The sequence below is a fragment of the Microtus ochrogaster genome, chromosome 6 (assembly GCF_000317375.1).
Source record: "Microtus ochrogaster isolate Prairie Vole_2 chromosome 6, MicOch1.0, whole genome shotgun sequence".
Classification (NCBI taxonomy): domain Eukaryota; kingdom Metazoa; phylum Chordata; class Mammalia; order Rodentia; family Cricetidae; genus Microtus; species Microtus ochrogaster.
The window spans coordinates 63,120,454-63,136,329 of record NC_022013.1 but is presented as its reverse complement, the minus strand read 5'-3'; the positions used below and the strand labels follow the sequence as shown (position 1 = coordinate 63,136,329).

Sequence of the window (15,876 nt, the reverse complement as noted above, 5' to 3'; positions counted from 1 at the left end):
GCCAAGCAGTGTTTAAATGAATACAATTTGTGTGTTGTTATTTCGGGTAAAGCTAGCCGTGTGGGCGGCCGGGGTGCTGGGTACTCAGCCCTGCCACTCCTATTACTACAGACACAAGCTAAAGGAAAGGCCCATCCTCTATATTCATAATTTAACAGTATTGTGAAAATAGATGTATTACTGAAAAGTGACTACAGAACACAATCTCCTTTAAAATTCCAAGAGTGATCTACATAAATATAGAAAATCCATACGGAAGACCTCACACAGCTGAAAGAACCCTTAGTATAAAAGTGATCCTGGGAGTATTATAACACCTACACTTGAATCGTACTATAGAGATGGAGCCAGAAAAGTGGCAAACACAAAGGACAGCATGGTGCTGGCATGGGGACAGACATGCAGGCCAGTGAGGATACAGAAATAAACTCACACTGCAACAGTTTCCTAAGTTTTCACATAGACGCCAAGACATACATGGGAAAAACTGACAGGCTGGTCCACAAACGGTAATGAAAAAATAGCATGTCCACGCATAGAAAACCGAAACTAAGTCCGTATTTTTCACCCTATACAAAAATCAAAAGTGGACCAAAGGCCCAAACATGAGACCTGAAGTGTGAAAGCTGCCGGGGAAAGAGAGGAGAGAGAACTATGAGGTGGAGGCCCAGAGAGCCTGGAAAGTGCTGCGGTAGCCAGGGAAGCAGCCCAACTGCTGACAAACGAGATGGCATGAAGGAAAGAGCGAATCAACACAGCAGTCTACAGGACAGACAAGAACTCTTTGCCACACCTAAGTTTATAATTCCTCCAGTAAAAACAACGAGCCAATAATGAACCGAACAGACAATTCTCAAAAGAAGCACAAACGGTCAATAATACTTCTTAGGGTGTTCAATACCTTGGCCATGATAAAAAATGAAAATTAAAACTGATTTTCTGGTTGGTTGTCTGGATTCTAATTTGAATTTTGTTTGCTTTTTCTGAGGGAAATAATATATACTTGATACTAATTAAAAGACTTATTACTTTACCACATTCATAAATTTAAAAGAATTTACTAAATTTAGCAAACTCTACAACAGATAGATACTCAAGGAAAAAGAACTCTCAACAATGAAAATCATATTTATAAATTGAGCATGGTAGAACCTGCCCAGCACTTGGGAGGTAGAGGCAGGAGGATCAAGAATTCAAAGTCATCCTAGCTACATAATGAGCTAGACCAGCTTAGACTACATGAGACTCTGTCTGAGAAAAAAAAAAGAAGAAAAAAGCACACTTACAGAAAATCGGAGTATAAGATATTACTGTATAAGCATACCAACTAAATCAAAAGGGAAAAAACAAGCTGAGGACCTACTAAGTGTTTTTACATGAAGTGTTTTACATAAAGAATTTTCATTCAGTCTTAGGACGTCAGCGCTACGATTAGCCTGCATCTCGTTTTCATTTGCTTGTTCACTTTACTTGGGTCAGCAGTCTGGGAACTGAACACTTCTCCACCCTAGACTCCTGAACAGATGAGGAAAACTCAAGCACAGCTACACCGCAGGGTGCACAGCTGCAAAGCCCCTCAGCTACTATCCCCAACAAGTGCACCCTGGGCTAGGTGCTCACCTGCCCCAAAGACAGACAGCAGCTCTCATTCCCATATCAGTAAAGTCTGCAAGACATCTCCCACAATTTATTACTCTCTTTCAGGCCTTTCCGTCTTAAATGCTTCCTGTTCCCTAAGGCTAGAATCCACTGCTCTTTTCATCCTGCCTGCAAAGCCCTACCCGCTCTTTAAACAGCGACTTAAAAACTGCATTCTCTGTGAAGCTTTCTTCATTCCTCCCACATTTTCTGCCCCCATTTCTGGAGGAAGCAATACATGACTTTCTCAGCTCCCTGGAAACAATGATTCACAATTCTTTTTTATAAAAGTTTCTACTGGGCTCTGCACTACACCTGCAAGCATTAGACACTGAGATACTAGTTGGTCTGGAAAAAATAATGGTTCCAAACTAAGTTCAACAGTAATTTAAACTAAACCTTTGCTCTTCTCAAAAACAATAGTGCCTTACCTGCTCTGTATTCCTGCAATCATCACAAAATCCCTGGGTTATCAAAATTTTTATACACTTCCCAGATTCAAATTAGGCTTTTAAACTGTCTTTACCATTTCTCAGTTCTCACATTAAAAGTCTAGCACTGCTGTGCTAAGATTTTGTTTGTGCTCTAACTATAAAGCTCGCCTGAGGATCAGAGTGTGGAGCGAGCCACTAGTCAGCCATAGAGGCCGGGCAGTGGTGGCGCACACCTTTAATCCCAGCACTGGGGGATAGAGGAAGTCGGCTCTCTGTGAGTTCAAGGCCTCACTGGGCTACACAAAATTGAATCTTTCTAAAAGAGAAACAGAGTTCACACCTTTGATCCCAGCAGTAGGGAAGAGGAGACAGGAGTGATATGGCGGGGTGGGGAGAATACTGTAAGGTGAGGAGAAGGAGCACAGAGCATTCAGCCTGCATGGGGACAGGATCTTGTCCACTTGGACCTGAGGATTCCTAGAAGAAAAAGGTCTCTGTAGTGGTTGGCTCCTTACTCCTCTGATCTTTCAGCATTTACCCAGATATCTGACTCCAGGTTTTTATTATTAAGACCAATTTAAAATTACACAAAACACAGCAACTTCAATAGTGTCAGAATCGGCGTCAGTAGCAAATACTTTAAAATTAGAAACAGCTTCGCCATCCACTAACTTATTAAAACAAAAGTCCAATAGTGATTAAGACATTCACACTAAAGGAACAGAAAGAAAATTCAAATGCACTGCAATTGAAAGCTGGGAATGGTGGCTCAAGCCTGTAATCATAGCACTCGGGAGAGGAAACAAGATTGCAAGTTTGAGACCAATCTAGACATTACAAGACATGGTCTCAAAACATAACGGACACAGCAGCATGCACCTGTAATCCGTTAACTGCGGAGGCAAAGACAGGAGGTTCCTTGATGCTCACAGGCCATCCAGTGAAACCTAACTGGAGAGCTGCAGGCCAATGAGAGACCCTGTCTCAGGGGAGGTGGATGATATCCTGATAATGACAGCCAAGGTTCTCCAGCCTTCATAAACACACACACACACACACACACACAAACACACACACACACACACGCACAAGCACACGCGCACACACACTTATTTAAGAAAGAAAGAAATTAAGAAAAATGTTTGCTAATTTATACATCTAAGTGGATATATGCAATAAAAAATTATACACCAAACTAATAGTACCTCAAACGTAAAAGATGACAGATATGAAGGATGAATTTCTTTTAATCCATATACTTCTCTATTACTTAAACTTTTATGAGCACATATTACTATTATTTAAATAACTAAAAATATGGAAAGACTTGAACATCTATATTGAAAAGTCTTGTCCAACTGGATCAGGTAGAACAAGTGGTTAGTAACACATGCAAATAAAACTACAAGCATGAAAGTATTATGAAAATCTAATGCACAAAGTTTCTTCAGGTTTAAACTTAAAATCTACCACAAAGTATATATTTTAGGTCAAAGAACACAATCAATACTAATCACTGAAACCGTACATGTTTCCAAGTGCCAATGCTTCCTTTTTAACTTTTATGTACTAAAGTGTGTGTGTGTGTGTGTGTGTGTGTGTATGTGTCCCCAAGTGAGTGAATTTGCTGTAGACTGTACCAAGGCCCTATGTTCTTTATCTGAACTAATGCTTAACACTGTCCAACTCCATGTTGACTAGAATTGCCGTAACTCGCACTCTTCCTGTCTTGAGCCTCTGGAGTGTTAGGATTACAGGCAGTCACTATACCCTCTCTCTAAAGTATAAAAATGTACATGGTGAAAATGGAGAGGAAGGGGACCAGTGGAGGTAGGGAACAGAGGAGATGGATATGAGCAAAGTACAGTGATATATACACGTATGAAAAATATCATTATGAAATCCATTATTTTGTATGCAAAAAAAATTTGTCAAAAATAATTTTTAATTTTTTCCCAAGACTGTTACATTCATTTGCACACATACCTAAACTCCAATATAAGAAAAAAACATTAGAAGTAGTAGAGATAAGTTTAGAAAAACATTAGCTGACTCAGAGAAATGGTTACTGAATTCCTTCGGTTGTTGAAAATCTGTAATGGACAAGCTTTTGGTTATAAGCCACAAAAGCTTAAATTACCTTTTAAGATAGCAAAAGACATACTAGGAGTGGTGGTGCGCACACACACCTTTAGTCCCAGCACTGGAGGCAGAGGCAGAGGCAGGCAGATCTACTGAGTTTGAGGCCAGCCTGGTCTACAAAGTGAGTTCCGAGGCAGCCAGAACTTCATAGTGAGACCCTGTCTCAAAACAAAACAAAACAAAAACAAAACAGGCAAAGCTATATAGTGAGACCCTGTCTTGAAAAAAAAATTAAATTAAAAAAAGATGCAAAAGACAGTAAGACGATTTTATTTCAACTGTTAACTATTATGTCCATAGAAGATAGTTCAAAGAAAATGTTTAGCATTTTGGCTTTTATTCCATGGGTTAAAAAAAAAAATCTAGATTCTACTTCAAACTCCCTTTATTACTACTACTTGTGCTAAAATAGTTAGCTCTAAACATTAAAACACTAGGTTTAAAAGAAGAAGCTGTAGCAGTTTTCCTTGCTCCTAAACATATACACAGAAAAACTGAATATTTAAAACATACTTCCCCAAGATAGTATTATATTGTCTAAGAATGGATATAAATAAGCTTATTAGTTCAAAACTAATATCACCAATCACAAGTTTATATAAAAGCCCAAAATACTTAGCAAAATATCTTGCATATTACAAGTTCTCAATAAGTAATGATTTGTACAGAGTACATGTTGGTAATTAAGTCCATAACTTCAAATTGAATACTAGCATGAATGACCTTCTGCCCTCCAACCCTCCAAGGGTTTGTGAACTACAGACCGCTGCATTGTTCACATTTCACTCACTCCAACATCTATGCAGTGCCTACCCCTTGTTCTCAAGGGCTCACATCTGGCAGGACAATAGAGCATTTGCATTACACTTATTTTGTTGTCTGTGTCCTATAATGAAGTTATAGTCAAAGTTCTATGGGAGTAGAGAGAAAGCAGCCATCCATTCTTCAGAGAGAATCAGGGAAAGTTTCTCCCTGGAACTAAGCCTCAGGCATAAAAGGAAAAGGTCATTTTGGAAGATAAAAAGGCAGAAAAGGCATTTGTTTTAAAAAGGAGCAGTGAGCAATGTCATATTTACTGGTAAACCAAGTTTGAGATGACCTGAAAAGAAACAAAAATAAAGATGGGGGGATGAAAAACAAATTTTAATACTAAAAATTAACAGAGCAAGGATCAAGATTGTTTTTGAGCAGGAGTATGGAGTATTTGTTTTCCCCTAACACCAGAGAAACACATGAATCCCAGAGAGTAAAGGTTTTAGAATAAATGCTACCCTTTTCCTCTCCCCATCCACTCTTTTTTCCTTTGGAAATGCTGAGAATGGAACACAGGGTCTCATGAGTATTCGGTATGCATTCTACTACGGGGCTGTACACCAACCAGCCACATTTGTCTTGATTCAAGTATAAAGTAATTGCCATTAACAGCCAATCTCTTTGCCGGACATTGGTGGCACATTCCTTTAATCCCAGCACTCAGGAAGCAGAGGCACACAGATCTCTGTGAGTTCAAGACCAGCCTATTCTACAGTATGAGCTCCAGGACAGTCAGGGCTATACAGAGAAACCCTGTCTCAAAAACCCAAAATACAGAAACAAAAACCAAAGGACAAAACAGAACCAACCTCATGTCAAATTGGGCAGCGCACAGCACTCTAAGCACCAGGGAGACTAAGGCTAGACTGAGTGAGATAAGTTCTGGCTAGCCTGAGCTACATTACTAGACCTTGTCTCCAAAGCCTCCAATCCCCCAAAAAGAACCAATCTCACAATCTCTCTACTTAAATGATGAACATTCTACTCCCTGCTTACCAGAGAACGAGTCTTAAATGTAAATACCATTTAAGAAAATGGAATAGGAACCTAAGAAGGTAAAGAACAGATATGAGGCCAAGCACGGTAGAGCACACCTTTATTCCCAGCATTCACTAGGCAGAGGTAGGTGGATCTCTTTCAAGACCAGCCTGGTCTATATAATGAGTTCCATGACAGCCAGAACTAAAGCTCACTATGTTTAGTGAGACCCTGTCTCAAAAAAAGAAAATAGTGAATATCAGGAGTATCTGCCAATAACTAGATGGGAGGGGATGATCAAGTATATAAACTATTCAAGTTACTGTGTATCATGTGTGTGCACTGACTACAGAAACCAGAAGAGGGTGTTGGATCCCCTGGGTCTGGAATTAAAGATAGTTGTGTAAACCACCATGTGTTTACACCTTGGCCCTCTAACAGAGCAACCAGTGCTCTTAATCACTGAGCCATCATCTCGCCAGGCCTTACGATGTATTTTAAAAACTAGATAAATTAGCTTAAATATTTCACTGACTTTTAACTATCAAAAAAAGCATCATGAAAGGAAATACAAATTCATGTACCTTAAATATAACTTGTCAGATAAACAACTTTGTCACATGAACTAGCACTTGTCAGAAAACTTCCCACTTCTATTAATGAAAAATATCACAGAATTCCATTAAAACAAACATCCGAACAAAATAAAAAAAAACCAATGAATACATAATCTGACACTCTCTCAAAGGTTCAATCCAGGATCTTGGCAGTCATGTTTAGATATGTCAAGGAAAGAAGCAACTGGCTGTCTTCCTTTGCAGTGACTTCCTTGTGCTGTCCCTGGAACACATGATCTCATTCATGCTTCTATGCCTTTTCTTAAGCGATTCCTCCCACCTGTTTCCTTGATTCACTCTTATCTACACATTGCCTTTTTTTAAAGTCCTTCAGTCTAGTGGAATTTGCATTTCATCTGTGAACTGTTATCTATGAAACTGTCCCTAAATCTTCAGTTGTTAACAAAAAAATCCTATTAGACAAGTTAACCTAATACACCACTCTGTCTGTCTGTTTGCTCATGGCCGTTTAATGGTTTTCATTTCTACTACCAACCTGGAGCTTGTACTTAACAAAATCACATCATGATTAAGATGTCACAGTCTTGGGATGGCAGTTTATGGGGTGGCTTCTGTAGACAGCAAGACAAGAATCAAAATACCTGTGCTCAAATCATGTCTCTACCATTTATTTGCAATATGAACTCAGGGGTGTTAACCTAACCTATTCTCCCAATGCCTCATTTTCAACATATTCATGAAAGAAAAATAAACACCTAGCACAAAGTTGAAGATGAAGTTAGTTTAACGTGTAGAGCGGAGGTTGGTTCTCAAGCTTTCTAATGCTGTGACTCTAATACAGTTCCTCATGATATGATGATCCCAACCATAAAATTATTTCATTGCTACTTCATGACTGTAATTTTGCTACTATTATGAATTGTAATGTAAACATCTGATATATGGGATATCTGATATGTGATCCCCAAGAGGTCACAACCCATAGGTTGAGAATCACGGATGCAAAGCATTTAGAAGAACGAGACATGACACATAAGTTAAGCTATAATTTCTTTGCTCCAGGTCCTTTCTGTACACAATACTGTATCACTTTTCTTAAATAGTGATTTTGACTGTTAGGTGATCTCTATCTAAAATGCTCTGTGGCCTTTTTTTTTTTCTTTTTTAAATATACAAGTCTTGCTATGTAGCCCTGGCAAGCCCAGAACTAACAAATAAGGCCATCCAAATATGTCCACTCATAATCCCTTCTGTGTAACTACCATGTGAATACATTTACTTGCTCAGTGACATTTTTGAGTCAACTGAAGAACTACCTACCTATTATCTGCTATAAAATTTGAAGAGTTCATAGAGTCCACAAAGGAATAAAAGATACAAAAAATGCAGGCAAGACAGCTGTTAACATCCCTAAGATGAATTGTTAAGCCTAGTAAACACCACACGTCGGGAAAACTGTAACTCACTCTTCATGAATTTAACATTAAAAAGCATTACTTATGTATCCTTAGTAATACCCACACTCAAGCCCACCCACGGCTGTATCTTTCTTTTGCTTGATAAACTCCAAGTTTACTTCAAAAGCAAACCTTGAGATTCCCATTTGCCTGCACTTGACCAGTTTTTCTAAACTGCACATCTATGAGCTGAATGACCAAGGCTTTCAAATAACCAGGCATGGTAGCTCACACTTGTAAGCCTAACACTAAGGAGGCTGAAGGAAGAGCACTGCCCTGAGTAGTCTTGCATAGAGTGATGTCTATGCATAGATCATGTCTCAACATTACAGAACACATGCTTCAAGCATTTATTACTTTTTCCAGCTTTAACTAGGCCTCCCATAATGGCAACTGCAGAACAGGTAGCCAACAAAGTCAACCAAAGGGCATATTACTCCAGTTTCCTACCTCCACAGCAAAAGGCCTATTGGGACAAAGTTATCAACTTCACTACCTTCTGCTTTTAAAATTATTTCTATATCTGCAATTGTATTAGACAATTTCTAGACTTGGGATGCAGCTCAATTGGTAGAGTATTTCTTAGCTTGTACAATGTCCTAGGTTCAATCCTTAACATCTATAAACTGGATGTAGTGGCAAAAGCCTGAATTACCAGCACTTCGGGTATGTATTGAGTTTGGAGTGAGTTCAGCATACAAAAGACCCTGCCTAAAAATGAAAAGAAACTTCTTGTTACCTTGCTAGACTCCACAGCACAGCAGTGGCTCACAAAGCACTGTTTGGGGGTCACTCTTGCCTTCAAACACCCTCCCTACTAAATACTGAGGCTTTAATCAAAGCAAAGCATGGTGTACTAAGTGATTTGCATATTGACCTCAATCCTTAAAACAGTAAAGGAGCAGTGGGCAGGGCTCAGTGGTACAACAGGTGTTTCATGCACATTTCTTTCCTATGACAAAAATAAAACTTTAAGTAGGCGATACTATCCATAGATAAGAAAACTAAGGCTTGGAGGTACTTAAAAACAAACTTTCCTGAAATGATATCTAGGACTGGATTCTTGTATTTTTACAAACCATAATTTTCAAGGAACATATATTAGGCATGGGGGAGGTTTGCCATGAGTCTATATAGGAGATTTCTTAAAACCACAGAAGTCCTACACAATAAATAGTGGTCAAACTGGTTTGGCTTTCTTTCTATCTCCAAGTTTCCGGCAAAGAATACATGCTTAATAAAAACCTGTCTGTCTAAGGCAATACTTTAAAATTAATTACTAAAATAATTTGTTCACAAGGAAAGACCGAACAGCTTGTTTAAACTAAATTAGGTGGTTATAAAGATCAATAATTACAGGGGGAGGGAAATGGGAGGCGGTGGTGGGGAAGAGACAGAAATCTTTAATAAATAAATAAATTTTTAAAAAAAGATCAATATTACACAAAATATACCCTCAAGTCCTAGGTGTCATTTTAGCCAATAACACAAAAAGGGGGAAAAATGAAGATGGGAAAAATAAACCAAGGCTACCCTTCAAAGAATTCTCCCCACCCCTCTCTCCACCTTGATTTTCTGAGACAGGGTTTCACTATATACCCCAACTAGCGTCCTTAAACTCACTAAGCTGCCCAGGAGGATGACATGCTTTTGCCACTGGGCCAGGCACTGTTTGTCAAACAAGAACTGCAGTTGCAAAGCAGGCACTGTATGCAGATCTGCTGCAGGTTAGGCTAGACCTGTTTCCCAAGGACATAAACAGGAAAAATGTAAGTCGGTTATATCAAGACACTAGTTGTCAACTAATGTTGGAATTCAAAAAGAACTCTGTACTCATTTACAAAGAATCACAGGCCATCTATGAAAGAATGCACCCAAATCTTAGCTTTCAGGGGTTATAAAAAAAAGAGTTGGTTTTATGGGTTAAAGGGCATCTCGTGTAACTCAGAAAAAGTTAGTAACTTCTCGGTTCTCATCCCACACACAGAAAAAGTTGTAAGCATTATGCAAGTACACAGCACTTGGGGATCTTTTCCTTCTTCCAAAAAAAAAAAAAAAGTTTATTTTGTAATTTCTTAATTCAGTAGCTACATTCTTCTCTGGAGGCTCAAGTTTCTTTCATTTCAAAACACCACTCTTGAAGATAAATTCTCCTCTTAAAAAAAAGAGAAAGACTTAATCATGTCACTCAGAAAGAGGGGGCAAAAAGTCAGAAGACAAAACTGGAGACAGCTCTGTCAGTCTTATGTAACTTACTTTAAGTTGGAATAAATTCAGTAGTTCAACCAAAACCTCGGGTTTAGGCCCAAAAATGAACTCTTTAAAATATTGTCCATACATACATTTTTTTAAAAAAACTAAAAGGGTCTTATTTTTTTTTTAAATACATGCAACTAGCAAGGTACAGTGCCAAGATAAACAAGCTAAACTGGATTAAAAATTAAAAGCAAGGCCAGAGCCGGGCGGTGGTGGCGCACACCTTTAATCCCAGCACTTGGGAGGCAGAGGCAGGTGGATCTCTGTGAGTTCGAGACCAGCCTGGTCTACAAGAGCTAGTTCCAGGACAGGCTCCAAAACCACAGAGAAACCCTGTCTCGAAAAAAAGCAAGGCCAGGCATAGTGAGTGACTTTTAATCCCAGCCCTTGGGAGGCAGAGGCAGGCAAATCTTCTAAGCTTGAGGCCAGCCTGGTCTATAGAACAAGTTCCAGGCCAGCTGGTGACTGTCAAAACAAAACAAAACAAAAAAAAGGAAATAAGAAAAAAACAAAAGAGATGGAGGAGGAAAGAAGCCCAGGAATTCTTATTATAAGTAGTATATAATTGATACTATTGGATATAATTTAAGAAAAATAAGCTAGTTTATTAATACTAATTTTTGCATATCATCTTGTAACTACATATTATCTACCAAAGAAATTAAAAAGTAACTGTCAAAAGCAATAGTTTCTGTTCATCCAACTTGTAAACACAACTCTGAAAATGTAGCAATTAATCCAACCTAGTTAAATTGCCTTTAATTTTTACAAATTATTTCATCAGGTGCAAATAAGTATCAAACCTCACAAAAACATATCAAACCTTACAAAAACATTAACTTTACACAGCAATTATCCTACCAGGCAGGCCCTGAATGGGATTCAACTACCAGCTACGTATTAACTACATTTCACCACGGAGACACTTGAGCCCCGTGTAATCGTGGCCGCAGATTCCGGCATCGCTTTGGGAACTGCTGTTTGCTTAATCAAGCACTGAACTGCAAGTTCACCTTTCTAAAAGGACCGAAAGCGAGAGGTCAAGTTTCACTATCTGCTTTTCCTAAACGAATTAGGGTTTGGGATTTCAGTGGGAATGACCAAGTTATCAAGAAGCCATCGCCCTACAGAGACATTTAATAACAATACCTTCTCTGTCTTTCATTCAACCACTTCGATTTAAATTTCCACTATAATTCAGACACACAAAAAGCTGATTCCACGGCCTCAAGGAAAAGTGTCCTCTGGGAACAAACCCTGAGATCCTGCATACCTTACACCTCTCAAAGGGGCAAGGGGAAAGAAAAGACTGTAAAACATGGTAGTGACATTACCTTGCTCGTCTTGTGATCAAACCAGACGAGAGCATGGTTCCTTGACAGCACTTTGCAATCAAAGGTGGCATTATTTTGCGCTGGTCGACAGCGTGCCACCGAGCGGCCAATCTTGATGGGCTCGTCCAGGTAGACATGACGCTCCTGAAACGGGTGCGAGTTCGGGCGGCAAGTGAAGATGGCCAAGGCTGACGGCATCGAGGACAGGCTGGGGGGTGTCTCTACCAGGGACAATGAGGAGCTCCTCCAGGTTCGGAACGCTCTTCACAAGCCTACACCCCTATCCCCCCAAAATTTTTAAATTAAAACAAACTGCGCATTGTCTAAGCATAACCAGTGAACATCAACAACTCTTCAAATGGGCAGGAAGACAAGCCAGCGCAAGCCCCATCACCTCCTTTAAAACACTGAGGCTCCTTGACCAAAAAAAGTCCCCTGCCAGCCGCTTTCAGTCCATCTTCCCTAGGAAGAAAAGGCTCAAACATTGGGCAGCTTCGGCCAAGAAAACTCCTGGAAGACAGTTTGGGGACGGGAGGTATCCAGGCAGACGAGTCACACACCAATTCTTGGGTGTTCTTTGAGATCCCGGCCGTTTCTCCCCTACTGTAGCGGAAACGGTGCAGCACTGCAGCATGAAGAGGGTCTGGCTGGGTGCAGCCAGGAAGGTCCTTCGGGGCCCCAGGGAGAGGAGCCGAGGATCTCCGGGCGGCCACCGCCGGTCCTCGGGGATGAGAAGAGGCGCGGGGGTCGACGAGGAGGGCTAGAGGACCAGCGGACCGGAGCGCATGGCCCCTGCTGCGCCGAGGCCGCCCGGGAGTGGCAGGGGTCCCCGGGCCAGCGTGAGCCGAGCCCGCGATCCCAGGCTGGAGGCGGCCCGGGCGGCTGCTGAGTCGCGAGTCCCGGGCACCTGGCGGGTGTCCCCGCGACCAGGGCGGGGACCTGGCTCTGCAGGCCGGTGCGGACAGAGCGAGGCGCTACCCCAGGGAGGGCTTGGGCACCCGGGCCGGCGCGAAGTTGGTTTCGGAGCTCGGGGCTCTGCCGCTCAGCACATGGGCCACCTCCCGTCAGGATCGTCCACGCGAGGGTCGCATCTCAGGGACTGGCAGCTCCCGGAGGACGGCGGGGTGGGGGAGGGAGGCTGGCCCGGAGGTGCAGGGAGAGGCCTGGAGGCCGGGGCTGGGTCCGCCGGAGCCTTCTCCACTCGCGGCCAGGGCGGCCAGCTCAGGCGGTGGCGGACGAAGCAGGAAACTTTCCGACCTAGTGGGGGAAACACCAAAACAAACGGCAGTCAGGACCCGGTGCCCGCTCGCCGCAGCCCGTAACCCCTTCGCCAGCCCCCGCCAGCCCCAGCCGCCGGCTACGACCTCGGGCGACCTCGTCTCAGCCAGGCTGGGCGATCGGAAGCCAGGACCGCACGCCGCTCCTGCCTCCGTGGCCGACACCGCCACCTCCACCTCCGCCGCCGCCTCAGCTTACCTTGCCAGCGCAGGCCGCCATAGTGACTCTGACTGAAACCTACCGGGTGCACCGCCACGGGAACGCGCACCCTTTACAAGGGCCCTCCTCCGCCGTCTCCCGTGCCGTAGTCCGGACGTGTCACGTGAGTGACGCTGCGGGAGCCATGTTTGTCACTGGCAGAGAAGAGGGCAAACTAGTTCTTAACGTGCCTCCGGCGCCATCTTTGTTAAGGGACGGAGGCTTCAACCCTCCAGACAGCCTGAGCGACCATTTTGGTAAAGGGCAAGAGAAACTTTGAGGGGTTGAATGTTTCAAGAACACACAGCGGTAACTTCCTGGTTCAACTTATGAGTAAGAAAGTCCCAACTTTTATTAAATGTATTCATTGTAGTTCTCACTGAAAATACTAACCCCTGAGGAGGGTAGAGCCAAGCAAAGTAAAGACTTATTAGCAGCCATCGTTGCTGTTGGCAACTGAGTCACTCACTGTTGCCTTACCGGTGAGCAAACAAATTCCACAAGTCCCTAGATTTGGTAACACCAGGACTTTCCTCGGTGTACTAAATTCTCCGCGCTTTTCATTTCGAATTCCTGTCCTTTTCACTGATGCGACCGTGTTTCTCTGGACTCCCCCGTGGGTTCTAACCTGCCAGTAGTGAGACCAGAAAGTTTTAGGGCTTTTGTTTTGTTTTGTTGGGGCGGGGGCCGACACGGAGTTTCTCTGTAGCCCTGGCTGTCCCGAAATTCTCTATGTAGACGAGACTGGCCTCGAACTCAGAGATCCACCACCTCAGCCTCCTGAGTGTTGGAATTAAAGGCTTGTGTCACCATGCCGGGCTTGAGTTTCTTTTCCAAGGAGGGGTCAAAAGTTTCTAATAGGAGAGTATGGAGTGTTGCCTAACTAACAATCCTGAAGTATGTGTTAAACCTCCTGAGAATCGCAAGGAGAAAGACCAGTATGTAAGGAGTCATTGTTCTAAAGAAGAAGAAGAAGGAGAAGAAAAAAAAAAAAAAACAAACAAACACTTAGCCAGAGCTGAGTGAAAACCTCAAGGAAAGACTGTAGAGAATCTTAATCTTTTAGAATCAGTGTTGACTTCGTTCTTGACATTCCTGTGACACAGTCTTGCCTGTGAAACCTTGAACGTGTCTTTAAACTTCGTTAGACTATCTTTTGTCTTTTATAGCATAATGATGATAATACACAACCCTTTTGAGGAGAGACTTCATGGTATTAAACCACACTGTGCAACAGAATATTCATTTCAGTCCTCCCGTTTGGCTTTAGACCTGCTATGCTGAGTCCAGGAGAGACAGATGAGCACGCCTTCATCTCTGCCCGCTAGTTGTGTTACCAGAGTTGTGACTTTCAGACTGAGAGGATGAAATAAGGTACCTTGACTTCAGTACAGTCACAGCTCTACTAAAGGGAATCGGGGGCATCCTTCTGGGGGAAGTAGCAAAAACTGAATGAAGGGAGGTTGAAGGACTACAATAAATACAGTATTTGCTGGATGGTTTACTAAGTTTCCAGGAAGAGGGATAGCAAGTAATAAAATGAGGCTGTTTAAAATGATACATTAGTGTGCCTGCTAAGTAAATATTTAATGTGTGAATGGAAATCACACACTGTTATTAGATATAGTCGGACTTTCTTTGGACTGCTAGCTCCCAAATAAAGACACGGAGATTTTTTTTATTAATTATGAAAGCTTGGTCTTAGCTTAGGCTTGTTCCCAACTAACTCTTTAAACATAAATTAATCCATCTATATTAATCTATATTCTACCACGTGGCTCATTACCTCTCTGGATTTCCTCAGAATCTTGCTGGAGAATTCCCCTCTCCCCAATTTCAGATTCTTTCCCAGAGTTCCTATCTCTGCCTAGAAGACCTGCCTCCCCTCTCCTGCCTAGCTGATTGGCCGGATAGCTCTTTATTAAACCAATCAGAAGGTGCCTTAGGCAGGTAAGGTAAAACAAACACACATCTCCACACAGTTTACAAAGATTATCCCAACAATTAGACAATAAAGCATGTGCAGCACAAAGTGAATTTGGATATAATAAGTAATGTATTATAAAAATCTGTGTATATACATGTGTGCACACACACAAGCACTCTTGTGCTTGAAGCTTAAATATGAATGCCCAACACCCAACCTTTCACCTAGTAGTCTTTCTTGGACCACCAGTCCCCCAAATCATGACATGGAGACATTATTAATTATGATGAATGCTTAGACTTAGCTTAGACCCATTTCTGTTCATCTGTGTGCTGCTCTGAGTCTCATTTACCTCAACTGCATACTGTCCCTCCTGCATTCCTGCTTCCTCCATGTCTGGCTGATTGGCTCCAGGCTGACTGTCCCCCAACTGGCTGAATGGCTGCCCTTTCCTCTCTGCGCACCAGCCACGCCTATCCCTCCTTTGCCTAGCTTTTGGTGCCTTAGGAAGGCAAGTTGAAACAGCAGCACAGCTTTGTGTAAACAAATGCAGCATAAACAAAAAGCAACACATCTTTATATAGTTAAATAGTTATACTGCAACACGAAAAATGCAATACAATACCTTCACACGTTTTTATGGTTCTTCATCATTTCAACAAATATATTAAATAACTATAATACCCCAGGTGTTTTGTCCTAGAGAATAAGAACATAATGGAAACTTTTGTTATCAATATGAAAAGTTTTGTTTCTGATAACTTTTAGCCTTAAAATAATAAAGTAAACCATGTGTGGTAGAGCATGCCTTTAACCCCAGCACTCAGAGACAAGTAGATCTCT

The 15,876-nt window shown here is 41.9% G+C and overlaps 1 protein-coding gene across 13 annotated transcripts in view; it reads right to left on the bottom strand.

Annotated features, from left to right (window-relative positions):
* Positions 1-13,198, bottom strand: part of Slmap (sarcolemma associated protein) — a 143,004-nt gene extending 129,806 nt beyond the window's left edge. For 11 of the 13 annotated variants that reach the window (XM_026779647.1, XM_005348694.3, XM_026779654.1 and 8 more), the window contains exons 1-2: positions 13,107-13,198; positions 11,631-12,887 (exon numbers count right to left, since the gene is read on the bottom strand). In XM_026779647.1, the coding sequence (XP_026635448.1) occupies positions 11,631-11,828 (198 nt within the window). In that variant the 5' untranslated portion in view covers positions 11,829-12,887; positions 13,107-13,198. Of the gene's footprint in view, positions 1-11,630; positions 12,888-12,994; positions 13,079-13,106 lie in introns of those variants that run through there. The other 2 variants (XM_026779656.1, XM_013346885.2) reach the window with 2 other exon arrangements.
* Positions 13,199-15,876: the final 2,678 nt, after the last annotated feature.